Below are 14,769 nucleotides of genomic sequence, written 5' to 3'. Positions count from 1 at the left end.
AGAAGTTGAACATTTCTCATTTTTTTCAAGCGGCAACCCGTGCATCAGCCAATCAGATCGCCTTATGCAACCTAGGCAGAGCCAGCCAATTACGTTTATGGAAGACCGGAGCACATGGCGACCACTGTGATTGGCTGTTGGCCACGCTTTAGACAAGCCTTCCGTTAAGAGGTAACACTTTCTCCCCACTGAATGTACCGTTACAATAAAAAAACAACACTGCTGTAATCATTAAATAATTTAAGGAATCACACTACGTGCCATTGAAGAACCATTTTGCCGTTTTAAAGCAACACTATGTAGTTTTTTTACCTTTAAATAATGTCTCTAAAAATATTTCAGTCATAGAACAACTTTTAACTCGACAAATTGTACTGTTGCTGCAACCTGAGCAACCTCCTAGCTGCTACAAGCACACTCTGAATGTGGCGGTGGAGGGTAGGAAACACAGCCCTGCCCCTCCCCCTGCCTGCAGAAGAGTGTCTGATACCAGGCACTGTTGCGCTTTTCAACCACATGGGGGAGCTGTTAAGTCATTTTAACATGGAAACTACATAGTGTTGCTTTAAAAGTCTGTAGAGTGTCTTTCCAATACAAAGAAGCTTTTGTGAAACTGGTAGGTTCTGTGGATGTTGAAGGTTTTTTATGGAACCATACAGCACCACAAAGACCTTTCAGGAATCTTTATGATTAAGTGTGCACATAACCTTTTACAATTTAAAGGTAAAAGGTTTCACATTACATTAGAAAATGTAAAAAAGACATTGTTCTTCTAAGAACCTTTTTGGAAAGGTTTTTTGGAAAACCAAAATGTTCTCTTATGGCATCGTTGCAAAAAACCTTTTAAACCTTTATTTTTAAGAGTGTACAATAGGTTATTTCCTTTCATCTGGTTGACCCACCTGAACAAACAGCTCTTGAAGATCCTTCTGGAACTTCTTGGGGTCAGTGGTAATGGAAACAGGACCGATGTCTAGTGAGGAAAAAACAAAGAACTACTTACATTCATTGTGTATTAAAGATAAATGCTTCATGCAACCATGCTTTAGGGGGGCTTGTCAGAACATCTCAATTCAAAAACAGATTCCCCCTCATTGATTTTAAAACAGCGGGGATTAGGTCCAGGGGCTCAAATATAGCACCAATAACTTTCTAGTTTGTTTCTAGATCAGACAGACAAATGAGCGACAGCCTAAGCCAACTCCTAATCGCAAAACCCATTTGTCCCCCTTTCTTTAACATCAGGAGCTCCAAACGGCTATCTTGAAAAATTTGACCGCTGAGAAAATGTCAGCAGTCCTCACCCGAGACCCAGATTTCATCGTTGTATAGACTTGTCATCATCCACCAAGCTAATCTCTGACCTGTTCACCTTCTTTCTTGTTTCTGAATCTCTTTTTGTTTGTATTTGGCACTTCCTTGGACTGACTTAATAGCTGATTGATTGGAGTGCTGAAGCAATGACACATAGATGAAACAGTATAAGATACATGGTTTATGGATTGGGCATGGATCAAGATTTCTTTTTATTATTCTGACAAAAAACACAATTTTCACAGTTACTAAAAATGTAAGAGCACTGACAGTGCTGTGGGGGAGAAAAAATTGGCACACTTTTAAGGGAAGATGGATCAATATAGCGTTAAATTATAAAAAAACAAGTTATAAACAAGTTATGATCTTCAGCATTGACTGCCAGGAAAATTTGTTATGAATCTATTAATATATTTGAAACAAAATATCAAAGAGATCATCAAAGTGAACATATTTGTGCAATTCCTTCATGCATGCAAATGTCTGTAATTTTTCCATCACAACTGGCACTAAACTAATAATTCCAATATGTCTGTTCGAGTGAATTCATATTTATATTCCAAAATTGGCTAAAAAACAGTGGCATGACTTTAGGGTGGCACTATATGTTTGTTCAAACAATAGAAGATGCAGCTTGTGTTTGCAATTTTGTTGGTGCTTCACCTTTAACTTATCTAATAAACACATCTGCACCAGTACTAATGATTTCAATAATAAACCAATATGGCCAGCTCCAACATTCCTCCACGTTCATGTTTCATTTCTACACTTTCTCTTTCCCTCTCTCAGCTGTGTGAAGCCTTGAGCTTTAGCCCTGTCATGCTTTTCTGTACTGTAGTCACCAGCTGTCTTTGTGATCTCAGCAGTTTACAAGGTCCCCAAAAGAAAGGTGTGGGAAGGACTGGCACCATCCCCCTAACCATAGCACCAGTCTGGGACTGACGTCTCTGCTCTGACTGGGGGGCTGGGTTGACTCTTCCGGAGAATTGGATGGAGAACTGGGGGTGATTGTGTTAATTACATACTACCAGACAACAACATGTGCTTCTCATCAGCTCCTAGGACACCCAACCCCCCCAGGCTAACAGATACAAGGTCTGAATCATACTGGATTGTGTCAGTTTACCTGAGAATGGATTGGTCTTTTCACAGTCTGTGATCAGATGTTTATTTGCATTACAAACATAGATAAATATCCGTAGTTTGATTAAAAAATATGCTCAATTACAACCTTTTCACTAAATTGTCCATTGAATTGTTATGAATAAGAGTATCTGCTTAAGATTCATATTCTATACCTTGACATAAATAGAAAGCCATATTTTTATCATGAGATGTAGTTGTTTTAGCTCATATTAAAACTTGTAGACTTATTTTACATAGTTTTGCCTTGGAAGGCTGTAAAGGCCTCCAAATGGACACGGCCCCTAATTGAGAAACATTAATGTGTCTACACTGTTAGAAAAAACTGTCAAAATATGTACCCACGCTGCCATTGGACTTTAAAATGGCCCATTAGGTACAAATATGTATTTGTTTGGTAGCCTTTAAGTTGCAAATCTGTACTTTTCGACCCCAGTGACAACTGGGGTACTTATTTTAACGATTTTTCTGACAGTGTATATTGAACACTGAGTAAAATACTTAAACATCTCTTTGCCATATGAGCTGGGAATGCCACATGACTTTGAACACTTGCTTCAGCGGTCCCTTGTGGTGAAAATTTGAAACACTTTTATTTAAAAATGTTCAATGACATTCCTTCAGTTCTTGATCAAACCAACTTTTCAAAACTTTATAATCTGTTCCTGTTTACAGATACAGGCTATATGCTACAAATATATAAACTAGACTGACTAGAAAGTTATATGGAATCGCTTAAAAATATGACATTAACTATTAATTGAGACTAATTATTTGTAGGCTAATTGGTTGTTTGTAACTACCTGGATCATGGAAAGGTACCAGCACGAAGTTTTTGATGGGTCTGGTTCTGCGGCTCAGCGTCCTCTCCAGAATCCGGGACGCACCATCGATCACCTGCTTGAGATCATCGTACATCGAGCCGGTAACATCGAAGACAAAGGCCAGCGTGGACGCGCTGTCATCCGCGCCGGAGCTTCTCTTCACTGGCGGACTGAATGAAGCGCAGTGCGCGCTGCTGATACTCAGCACAAGGAGCAAGAGTTTAACCAAAGACGCATTCATCCTTATTTATCAATTCATTTGACTACTTGTATAAACAAGTCAAAATATGAAAAAACAACAACGCAAGTCCCATCAATTACCGCAAAAGAAAAATAGATGAAAGTAGGTTAAAACGTTATAAACCATGGGGGAAATCATACAATCAGTCAAATATTCAATTTCCAAAGACGTTGTAGTAAATATGTTTCGTCCCTCAATCCAGTTTCCTAGAAAGATCCGATGTAAGTAATCCTAGTAGGGTTTGATAGTAAACTCCTTATGTATTGTCCCATCCTTGGCAGAAAACTTTTAGGAAAGCCTCTCCACAGCGCTAAACATTGAGAATACTGGCGGGGAGGGGTGTGAGGAGTCCTTACAACCTGATTTTTGTGTGTAACTTGACCCGACTGTGACTTCCAACCCCATCCCACACGGCTTGCTCCAGTTAAATAGAGGGATTGTACCAACAGTTTCATTATAGTGCCCATATTTTACACGTGTCTGTTATTAATAATACCTAATACCTTAGGACAATTAACTAACCATAATGTTTTGACTTTATTTGTAATTAAACCACCAAGTACAGTAAACACATTGCCATTGTCTTACTATAGCAAGCATATAGTTTAACCATGGTATTTTTACAGTAAAATATGGTAAGTTTTATAAATATTCAAACTATTGTTAATTTTTCCTAAAGGTTGGTAACAACACAAGTGACTTGTTCACATTGCTCAGTTTACTTTTGTAATTACAGTAGTCATCAATGTAATGTAAAGTGTGAGAACTAATGGCAACCATAAACACTAAACAGATTAATTTAGCACGAGTCATTTTTAGTCTTAGTTTAAATAATTTGGTTTTATTAATAGACTGAGTTTATACGCAGCTGCCACACATCTAATAATATACACACTCAGTGGACAGCCTCTAATGTTTAGCATAAAGGACAGGGCTTCAGCAGAGGAATCCCAGATGTTTTTTGAAAGGAAAGACTCCGGATACAACGTAAACTACTTGTATATCCGGCTTGATTGTAGTCATGCTTAGATACATCAATCAAACGTCATGCAACTTTGGTCATGTTGTCGTTTTAAGTTGATAAAGAGGCAGCAAATGCTGTCAATTTGATAAGATTGCTGAAAGGAAGGAAAAGGGCAATGTCATGACCCAGTAACCGCAGAGATTTTTCAGTAAATTTGAATAGATTCGAAAAAGAATGGGGTTTATGAGAGTGTGCAGATGTTGTTCTTTTGATAACTTGGTGTGACGCCAACAAGTCATTTGCACTCAAGTCAGCACATGGTTGGTCAAACAATCAAGACCCACCCAAATTGCCTTGCCAAATTATATAATGCCATTCAAACCCATTGAACTTAGGGAATGTGCATGATGGGCATGTAGTTTCAAAACAAGAATATGGCTTTTGATTAATTTTATCATCTTTTGTTTATATAATTAATTATTTACTTTATTTAAGGAGTATAAAATACTTATGTCCAGCATATTTAATACCAAAGGTGAAAACAATCATTTAAAATGTCAGTGCTTAAGTTTACAATATTTTCATATCAGTTTACCTTGTGAAACACAGCCCAACTGTTAAAAAGCAAAAAAAAAAATCCAATACATTGTTTGCCTGCAACATTCCAATTTTTCCAAACAGTCAATTAATCAGCCCACCGTCAGAAAAATAATCCAGACCTCAATGCAAAAAAAAAAAAAAAAAACATGTTTATGACCCCCTCATGTAACAATTCAAGCCTGTGCAAAACATACATTCCTATCCTCCCTACTTATACATTATTCTCTAGCCATGCTGTGTTATGGTGTGAAGTCTGTTTTGTTTAAGTGCTGAATCTGGGAAACAAACTAGTAAGTTTAGTGCGAGTCCTGTTTCATTTTAATCAACGAGACGTGTTTTTGCTGATTCAGAAGCCCCGTGGTGTTGACCGAGCCGCCAGCCTTGCGCACTTCATAATGAAACTGAAGACGTGACACAGATGCACAATAATAAGAGCTCCATTACAATACAACCGCAACATTCAAGACAGATTAAAGCATTTGTCCTGGAGCAACAAGCTGTTACAACACTTTTTAGATACTTGAAACCTTTGTTATTCCTAACCAGTACCATTAATAAAAAAAATGGATTTCAGCCAAATATTGTCCTGTACTAAAACTTCTACATCAATGAAAGCTTGTATTATATTATGTATAAATCTCAATTTCAAAAAATTGACCCTTACGACTGTTTACTTGTTCCAGGATTGCAAATGGGGTTCAAAAATATGTATTTTTATAGATTATTTTATGCTTGATTAAGTATAAACAGATGATTGCAATGTGAGCTATTATGTTATTGGAGCCAAATTGAGTTTAAATACTAATAAAAAAAATATTTAAAAAAAATTAATAGCACGATTATGCTATAAATTGTTTGTTAAAACCAAAATCAAAGTCTCAGTTCAGCTTTTCTAGATAAATGTCTCGGTTTACGTATGTAACCCTTGTTCACTGAGAATGGAACGAGACGCTGCGTCTCACTGGTGATATAGTACTTCAGGCGTGCCTGTACACCCGCTTCGGCATATGCCGGATAAAGTGGGAGTTCCTTTCTGCCATATTAATGCTCTCTGGCTTCCATCTATGACTTCACACCCAACCCTTGGTCGTATTTGATATCCATACTCAGACACTGTCACACTGTAGGCGTTCCCCATAGCGTCGTAAGGGAACTTAGATTTTTACTTTTGTCACCATCTTGTCTAGAGCACCAAACAAGACTATGACTGTAAAAAGCAGGTGCATGAACCCTGGATTAAAAGTTTTGGTATTTGTACAAAAAATCCAGCCAGATGGATTAGGATTTTCCATCACCACATACTTCAAAGAGAACACTGTAATACAATGCCATTGAAAAATGAGGATGCCAAACACTGGCATACAAATGATTGCAGTTTCTCAACCCATTAGATTCGCCTCATATAAGACTGTACCAAAATCAGCTGTGGCATTATTGGGTAGGATGAATAAGCATCAAAGTTTGGGTTTTCAAGGTTCTCTAAAATGCATTTAACAGAGACTGGGGTATGATTTATGCTTTGCTTTTGTGTGACAAACTAGGTTTGTGGATTAATTGAGCACTATTCATTTGAAAGAGGGCCAGCTAATACATTGTGCTGATGGAATACAAGGTCTGTACACTCGAACAGCTTTAGTGCTGTCCTTTTATACTGTAAAGGGATAAAAATAGAGAGTGTGGACACCTCAAATATTAAAACCTACATCACAGACAGCAAATAACATTAGAGGCAATTATGCAGCAAATCAAATTTAATCATCAGCCAGGGAGCGCTGGATAAAACAGAAGACCACTTACAAACAGAGGCTGTCTGCATGGCACACACGAAATACCTTTAAGTCTGTTTGACAGGGAAAAGGACACAGATAAAGAAATTAAAAGCTGTTATTTAAGCGAGAAGTAGTTCAAACACTTTCCACAAATAGAAACAATTATTTTTCTTTATCAACAAATTGCAATGAAATTGATGCTTAACGCTCAGAAAATGATCTTTACTTCTTATTTGAGCTGTTAAAGCAACACTATGTAGTTTTTTTAGTGATAGAACAACTTTTAACTGGGCAAATTGTACTGTTGCTGCAACCTGAGCAGCCTCCTAGCTGCTACAAGCACACTCTGAAAGTGGCGGTGGAGGGTAGGAAACACAGCTCGGCCCCTCCCCCTGCCTGCAGAAGAGTGTCTGATACCAGGCACTGTTGCGCTTTTCAACCACATGGGGGAGCTGTAAGTCTTTTTTACATGGAAACTACATAGTGTTGCTTTAACACCTTTATACTTTTCACAACACAGTTAATAACATTAATTTGTGTTGCTTCGTAATTTAATAGCAATTATTTGTTTCATCATTCATTTTTACTTTTTAACTCTTTCTGTAAATATTAGATAATGGATTTTTTGCTTGCATTCCTACAATGATAGGATCCAAATGATGTTATTTCCTCTGTATACAAATTATACAATTTATGACAGATTGTGTATTATATTTACAAATTTGTAAAACTACTTTGACGGTCAGCTTATTTTACATTTGATGGTCATAAATGTAATGTTTGGATTTGACAAGGTTAAGTTTAACTGTTTAAAAGAATGTGATATCAAAGCGGCCCATATTTGTGGAAAGTGCCTCGAGCCATACATACTTTACTGTAGCACGTTGCCTGGTTACAGCACCTTGTTAAGGATGTGGCTTAAGGACTTGTAATGAGTTTTGCTAGCAATGGAGAGGCCATGCACGATACACAATGGAACAAAGTAATTCTCATTTCACATTCATATTAGAAAAAGAGCAATGAATTCTAGTCTTTCATGTCAATAATTCGAAAAAGCTGCAGAAATGTAGAGGCTTGTAAGTAACAGCTGTGATCCATACATTTCAAAACAAGAAATAAATAAAATATAACCAGGCTCTTAAATAATAAACAAGTACATGCAGGATATCCCAGCAACGTATGATTAAAAATATGAAATGTTTACACATATTTACATCTATAATTTATGTCTGTCAACATGCTTTTTTTTATCAATCGGCGTCGTCCTGTCCCCAGTGCATTATCTTCAGCAGGAAATCCAATGGGATCCAGACACATGTGCACACATAAACACAATGTTCAAGATTTCGTTCCTTTCTGTCGAAGGAAAGCGTCAAATGTGATTTGCTTGTGTTGGGAAGATGAGGATGATCTCACTGTGTTCTTTCTTTCTTCTACTTTTCAGTCATAAATGTCCAGAATGAGAGGTCAGATGAAGAAGACTCATCTTTTGGCATGGTACTGCACTTTATCCTCTGCCACACCTGTACAACAGACCTTACATTAAATTAAAAAAACAGGTTATCCCAACATGAAAATTATGTTATCACATTAATAATGTTATGTCTTTTATTAATGTAATTGCCAGCGAAAGAGAAATTATTTATCATTGAACTAAAACTGTAAAGCTCCAGGATATAAAATGTATGCCCTTAATCTAATAATAATCTTTTTTTTCTATAAATGGCTGTTATCTGTCCCTTTCTTGGTAGTAGCTAGCAGAATAGCATTTATTTAAATTTAGAAAGGTGTATCAAAACTGGAAAAATTGCTTGATTTCTGCTTATAGACAACTGTGTGACTCTGTACTGCATTGTTGCAATGTGATATGATAACCCGTAACACAGAAGGTTTTGAATGTGATGAAGATTTCATGAAACTGGCAGGTTGCAGAGCTACCCTAATGTAATATAGATTTCTGTTCAACACAACCTACCTTTATCAGACACAAGCTGTTACTATACTAGTCCATCATAGAGTGAAAGAGCTTGTACGATGGACGGATCGGCCTTTGAGCCCTCCTGAAACTCCTGCAGGGTCAGCTTCCCATCATCATTCTGAGTAAACAAGCAAAAATGACAAGTGTCTGCTTTACGTATTAAATAAAAATAAGTCGATTTGTTAGATTATGGATGCATTGGAGCAATTTGCAGATGCATGGCAGTTTATGTTTAACACCTATTAGAAGCTTTATATAGAGCAGTGGTTCTCAAACTGGGGTCCGGGGCCCCCAGGGGGGCCGCGAGATGGTGCCAGGGGGGCCCCAGTTTTATGACATTTTTATAAAATACATAAATTTATCATGATTTCTGTAAAATTAGTTTTAGAACTGTTTTTTGTCATAAATTATCTTTGGGGGGGCCGCGAAGAAATGCACCGTACACAAAGGGGGCCGCACGCTGAAAAAGTTTGAGAACCACTGATACAGAGTATATTTCTTTTCATTACATGGCACTCTAAAATCCTTGATTCTGATTGGCCAGTCACAAAATTTCAAGGTATGTTATTCCTAACTATAATAACAGCCTCATTTGGGTACTTCGAGACATCTAAACAGTCAAAATTAAATACTATATGAATTTATACAGTATAATATGAATAATTATATATGTGATTTTATTTACAAATGAATTAAGGAAATGGGTTTTCCTCAGCGAAGGTTTGCATTTATTAAAAATTAGCTAATAATATTACATTTTACTTTGATAGCAGCGAGCCATCTAATAAGCGGGATAATGCACAGCCATCCGGGTTGTTATTACAAATTATTTTTTGGGTTGATACAGATTTATGTCTAGATTTATTCTGCGATAACAACCAGCTGGCTGTGCATTATGTCTTACATAATATAACTTTATAAAAAATATTTGTGTCTGACTACTATTTATATATTAAAGAGACAACTATAATTGAGCTATCCTTAGGTTTTTTGAGTAGTCTTACCAGAATTTGTGCTTGGGGCAGAAGGAAGTGTGCATGAAACCCTTTTAAAAACCACTGTTGATCCCAGAAATGCACTCCTTGCCACCAAACCATGTGTTAAAATGATTTTAAATTATGCATGCAAAAAACTACCAATTTAGCTAAAATTGCTTTATATGCCCAGCAGGGGGCGAAAGCTAAAATCCTGATCCAGTAAGAGAACAGTTATCTACTGTAGCTTCTGAGAGCCCCAAGAGAAAAGATAAGAAATACCATCTCTGTGGGAGTTTTAACAGTGAACAAATCCTGGTCTCATCCGTCAGCACTTAAATTGGGCTTGAGTAGGCATTAATGCCAAACTCCGGCATTAGTTGTAGTGCATGCCACAGTAGTGTTTACAGACCTGAGGGCAGTATTAGTGATGCTAGCTTGATCACTAATATGACCTCTTGTTCCTTGTACTTTCTTGCTCTAAACGGCATTGATTACAGAGGATGTGGCTTTAAAGTCCCCCTAACCTAGAAAATGCACTTTTAAATGCGTTTCTAGCAGAAGATGAGATGCCAGTGTGTGTGCAGAAACATCCTGTTATTATACAAATCCATCTATTCTTCTTTGTGTAATCTCCTTTAAACCGCAACAGTCACACAGGCTATTGGGGATACCGTATCAATGTGATGTCACATTGATTACGCCCCAAGCATAATGGCTCACAGACTCCACCTTATGGGTGCATAAAGGGCGATTTATAGTCGTGCGTAGGTCCTACGGCGTAGCCGCGACGGCGTAGGTTCCGCGTCGGTTTTAATTTATACTTTTGCGTCGCCGTCTGCGTCGACGTGCAAACACACGCGAAACCACTGGTTAGCAGTAATCACTCGTGTAACCACAGTAGCAGCAGAAGTCGTCACAGAAGAAGAAGCTAAGCAAGTTAACCCTCAAACGAAGAAGAAATAGCAACTTGTTGTGTATAATTTGAGAAGACCAGCAATGTTGGAAGTAAATAAACAGCGACGTATGTTGCAGTTTGAGTTAAATCACTCCTCAACTTGGCTCATCTTTGTTTTCACCGTCTCAAACGGAAATACCTATGACACAGTTTTTTTTACCTGACGGGAGGGGTTCTGGTGGACCAATCACAGAGCTTGCGGTCCGCGTAGAGCCGACGCGCTGTTAGAAATTTTGTGAGGTGCGCGTCAGGCTACGCATAGGCTACGGATAGCCTACGGACCTACGCACGACTATAAATCGCCCTTAAGTTTAACCTTCTGCCAGAGACACATGTTTTGATATAGTCCAAAGCACATGTATAAGCGCTCCACCCCCTACTTTGCATACGGGGAGGGGAACAGAAGTTTTTTTTGCATTTAAAGAAACACACACAAAAAAGCGCATGCTTTATTGCAGCCGCAAATGGCCATGTTTAACATCGTATAATGAAAGATCTGTAGTGTATTTTAAGCTGAAACTATTTTAATATAGCTGAAAACACCTAGGTTAGGGGCCCTTTAAATTAAATTATTAACTGTCAAAGCTATAAATTAAAAAATATATAAATTCTTGATGGGTTTGAAAATGATTGATCACCAAATACCCCTTTGGTTCTGCATAACACATTATGAAATAACCGAAAACATTATTAACAATATGATAAGTATTAAAAATACAGCCAATGTATATAGGTTACCTTATCCATCATGGCAAAAATGCGATCCACTCTCTTCTCTGGTGTGTTTTCCTCTTCTGGAAGGTCCACTGTGTTTCCCTTAAACAAATATACCCAAATATTTAAGACATCTGAGAGATATTCCTCAAAGCTTTATGAATGGCAAATAATAACATTCATGACTTACCACCATCTGATAGATGGCATCCACAATATTGAGCATTTCATCGCGGGTGATATAGCCGTCATTATCAAGATCATACAGCTTAAAAGCCCCTGCGGTGTTTAACAAGAAGTCATGGTGAGTAAACACAGGATGTGCTAGTTACTGCAACACTACATGAACAGGTTCAAAATAGGGCCTGCTATTCTTAAAAAACATTTTCATATTAATGTGATTCATGGGACATTGTCGAATCTGCAGCTGTAATGCCAGAAACAACCAATCACTCAAAAACATATTTGACTTAACCCTGGGTTGACACAACCCAACATGGTGAATTTAAACCCAACCACTGATGAAACAGCATGAAAGACCACTTGATATAATCCATATTTTAGTAAATGCCTTGTAAAAATGGTTAAATGGCCATTAAAAGCATGAAACTCAACAAAGAAAAACCTTGAAAAGTGCAACCAGGCATTTTTCTTGCACCATTTGACTTACATAACAGCAGTCAGATGTGAGGGGCAATTCTTTAATCTAACAAGCTTTACTTTTCTCTTCAGGACCCAGGATAACCCACCTATACATTACATCCTCTCCCTTCATGTATAACAATGAGCCAACCTAAGCACTTATATGGCAGGGTGCAAGCACAGGTCAGAGCCTGGGGTGAATAGTCAACAGAGAGAGAGGGTGGTACAAGTCTAAGCACGGTTTAATTAAAACACGCAATTAAGCTGAGGAAACTGCACTTTAAATGATAAAGGGAGGTTTGAATTGTCGGGCAAGCCCCGTCTTACAAAGATTTCAGTTCTGATTGACTATGAAACCAATTCACCCGAGCTGGCATTGCCCTGGTGTGTGGTCTTTAACATTATAAACATGATGATTGCTGAACAGTTCTGCATTGCTTTGAGCTGAATTATTAAAAAATCTAAGTGCTTACAGCGAAGTTTCTCATCCAAGGTCCCACGTGAGGTCACAGACAGAGCCTGAATGAACTCGGAGAATTCAATCCTTCCATCCTAAAAAGAAAAGACAAAAGAAAGAAGAGATTTAGTGCTCTTTCAGCAATGTTAATTGTGCCAGGGGTGTTTATTTAACGCCCCACCCCTGTTCTTTCTTAAGGTTACAAAAGATGCATTCTGCTGTTAACACATCTGTCTATATAAACCATTCTCTACAGCCTCAATTTTTATGTTATAAATCATGTTGTGATGACTGATTCTCTTGTCGTGCTTTCTCATCATCGCTTCAGATTGAGCAGGTGAGCGTAATGAACTTGAACAATGACAGACAGCATTTACCGTAAGTTCCTGTGAATACAATTATCCAATCAAAGTATTGTTCCACAGGCTGGACTTTCACACCCAGATAACCCTGCTTGATTTGCACTTGTTTTTGTGGGTTTTTAAATAAATAGTGAGCTGTTCTTTGTCTTTTAATATCTTCAGGTATCATGCGTTATACTAAAGCATTTAAATAGCATGCATATTAATTATAAAAGCAATTGTGCATGCAGTAACTACTGTAGAGGCACCACACTTTTTCATATATTATTATGCTGATGCATCACTAATAATACCGTTAAGCTAAATGTTTTTTTTTAAATAAACATATTGAGTTGCAACACTGAACATTTTGACAGTCAGGTGCATACTAAAAGGAGACCTTTGTAAAAATGATTGAGTCAAAGTTGATGAAACATAAATCATGTTTAAAATCCCAGCGTTTCAACACCATGCAGCACATAAGTTAACAACACGCAGTCTTTTATATCATCTCCGTCCATTTTTCCTTCTGCCTCATGAGTTTCTCGGCTGTAGGGATTAATCTACCATGCTTCACTGTAATAATGTTGTTGAACGGTCTTAGGTTTCATTCAAATATACAGAAGTTTTAGCACCATTAATTTTTATTTGGCTTGGGTAAACGCTTATTGTTACTGGCAAAACGGTTTTACCATTCAAGCATAGGATTCAGGTTTGGGTTGTTCAGTTTTCTTACCTGTTCTCTCACTTGGCTACCGCTGGTTTTTAAAGTGCTCTGAGAAATATATCGCACTATAAAAAAGTTTTTATCAGTGCCCACACTGGAATTTCCAGTGTTTTGGTTGAAACGGTATGGAGACATAGTCATGTGATTTGTATTCTTTTTAAACCACGCAAAGTGAGAAAGCTCACAGATATATTATAGTATAGTTAGAGTTTGGCATTATAACATCTTAAATGTGCATGTGAATATATAAACCATTAAAATAATTTATTCTGAAGAGGTAATTCCAGTGCTTCAAAGGGGTAGGTAAAAAAAATCTTTAATTTTCTAACACGTTTTTAGTACATTTAGACTATTTTTGATAGCTATCTTATTCTGAAAATTATACAAAACTTTGTATTAATAAATACTTTATAACTACTTAATACATTTGAAAATGATAACCACTTAAAAACAGCAATCAAAAGGGAAAGGGCAATTGCCACAACATTAACAATGAGCATTTACACTGTACTGTGCAGCACAAATGTGTGGTCAGTTCACTGTGTGTGAGTCCTACTCTTTTAACCATAATGTCAGACTTTAGAGTCTATTCTGTGGTACATCACTGCAAGTCCAGACTGATGTTATCTCCGGAACATCGACCATTAACCGACTGCTGGAAAAGTGAAATTGAGGCAAGACGCATTACAGAATGATACAGAAAAGAGCAAGTAAAGGCCAAGGATAATGTGTTTCACTAACAACAGTGGTGCCTTTCAAACAAAACTCATAAATAAAGAGGGAGCAATCTCAGATGGTAGTTTGGCTGCTATACGGCTCTTGTCAGGCGGGGATAACAGGCTCCTAATCACTTTAGATTTTGCTAAGATAATAAAATTAGGCTATTTAATGAAAAATAATAATGGAAAGCAAGTATAAGAAGATTCAAAAGATACCTGAAATTAAAATAATTAACCTTTTACATCCCATGCATCTTTAGTCACCTATTAAGTTAGCATACAACTCTTTCATACTTTAGACATATTTTTTTAGATCAAACACATACACACACACATAAAGTTTAAAAACATTCAATTATAAATCACATTGTTTGTCAAAAATGTTACATAAAAGGTGCTACAAA

At 37.2% G+C, this 14,769-nt stretch overlaps 2 protein-coding genes across 3 annotated transcripts in view; both read right to left on the bottom strand.

The window, feature by feature from the left end:
* hmcn2 (hemicentin 2) overlaps nucleotides 1–3,819 on the bottom strand; it is an 83,803-nt gene extending 79,984 nt beyond the window's left edge. Inside the window, exons 1-2 of the mRNA XM_073816235.1 lie at nucleotides 3,261–3,819; nucleotides 903–973 (exon numbers count right to left, since the gene is read on the bottom strand). Coding sequence (XP_073672336.1) covers nucleotides 903–973; nucleotides 3,261–3,522 — 333 coding nt within the window. The 5' untranslated portion in view covers nucleotides 3,523–3,819. The remainder of the gene's footprint in view (nucleotides 1–902; nucleotides 974–3,260) is intronic.
* A 3,000-nt stretch (nucleotides 3,820–6,819) lies between these two features.
* The window catches only part of ncs1b (neuronal calcium sensor 1b), a 42,330-nt gene continuing 34,380 nt past the window's right edge, over nucleotides 6,820–14,769 (bottom strand). The window contains exons 5-9 of one of the 2 annotated variants that reach the window (XM_065272121.2): nucleotides 12,595–12,673; nucleotides 11,670–11,758; nucleotides 11,504–11,581; nucleotides 8,831–8,951; nucleotides 6,820–8,391 (exon numbers count right to left, since the gene is read on the bottom strand). In XM_065272121.2, the coding sequence (XP_065128193.1) occupies nucleotides 8,853–8,951; nucleotides 11,504–11,581; nucleotides 11,670–11,758; nucleotides 12,595–12,673 (345 nt within the window). In that variant the 3' untranslated portion in view covers nucleotides 6,820–8,391; nucleotides 8,831–8,852. The remainder of the gene's footprint in view (nucleotides 8,392–8,830; nucleotides 8,952–11,503; nucleotides 11,582–11,669; nucleotides 11,759–12,594; nucleotides 12,674–14,769) is intronic. The other variant, XM_065272122.2, reaches the window with a different exon arrangement.

Source organism: Paramisgurnus dabryanus, chromosome 11, assembly GCF_030506205.2.
Source record: "Paramisgurnus dabryanus chromosome 11, PD_genome_1.1, whole genome shotgun sequence".
Classification (NCBI taxonomy): Eukaryota; Metazoa; Chordata; class Actinopteri; order Cypriniformes; family Cobitidae; genus Paramisgurnus; species Paramisgurnus dabryanus.
Note: the sequence above shows the minus strand (reverse complement) of the source record. Positions and strands in the feature narration are given on the sequence as shown.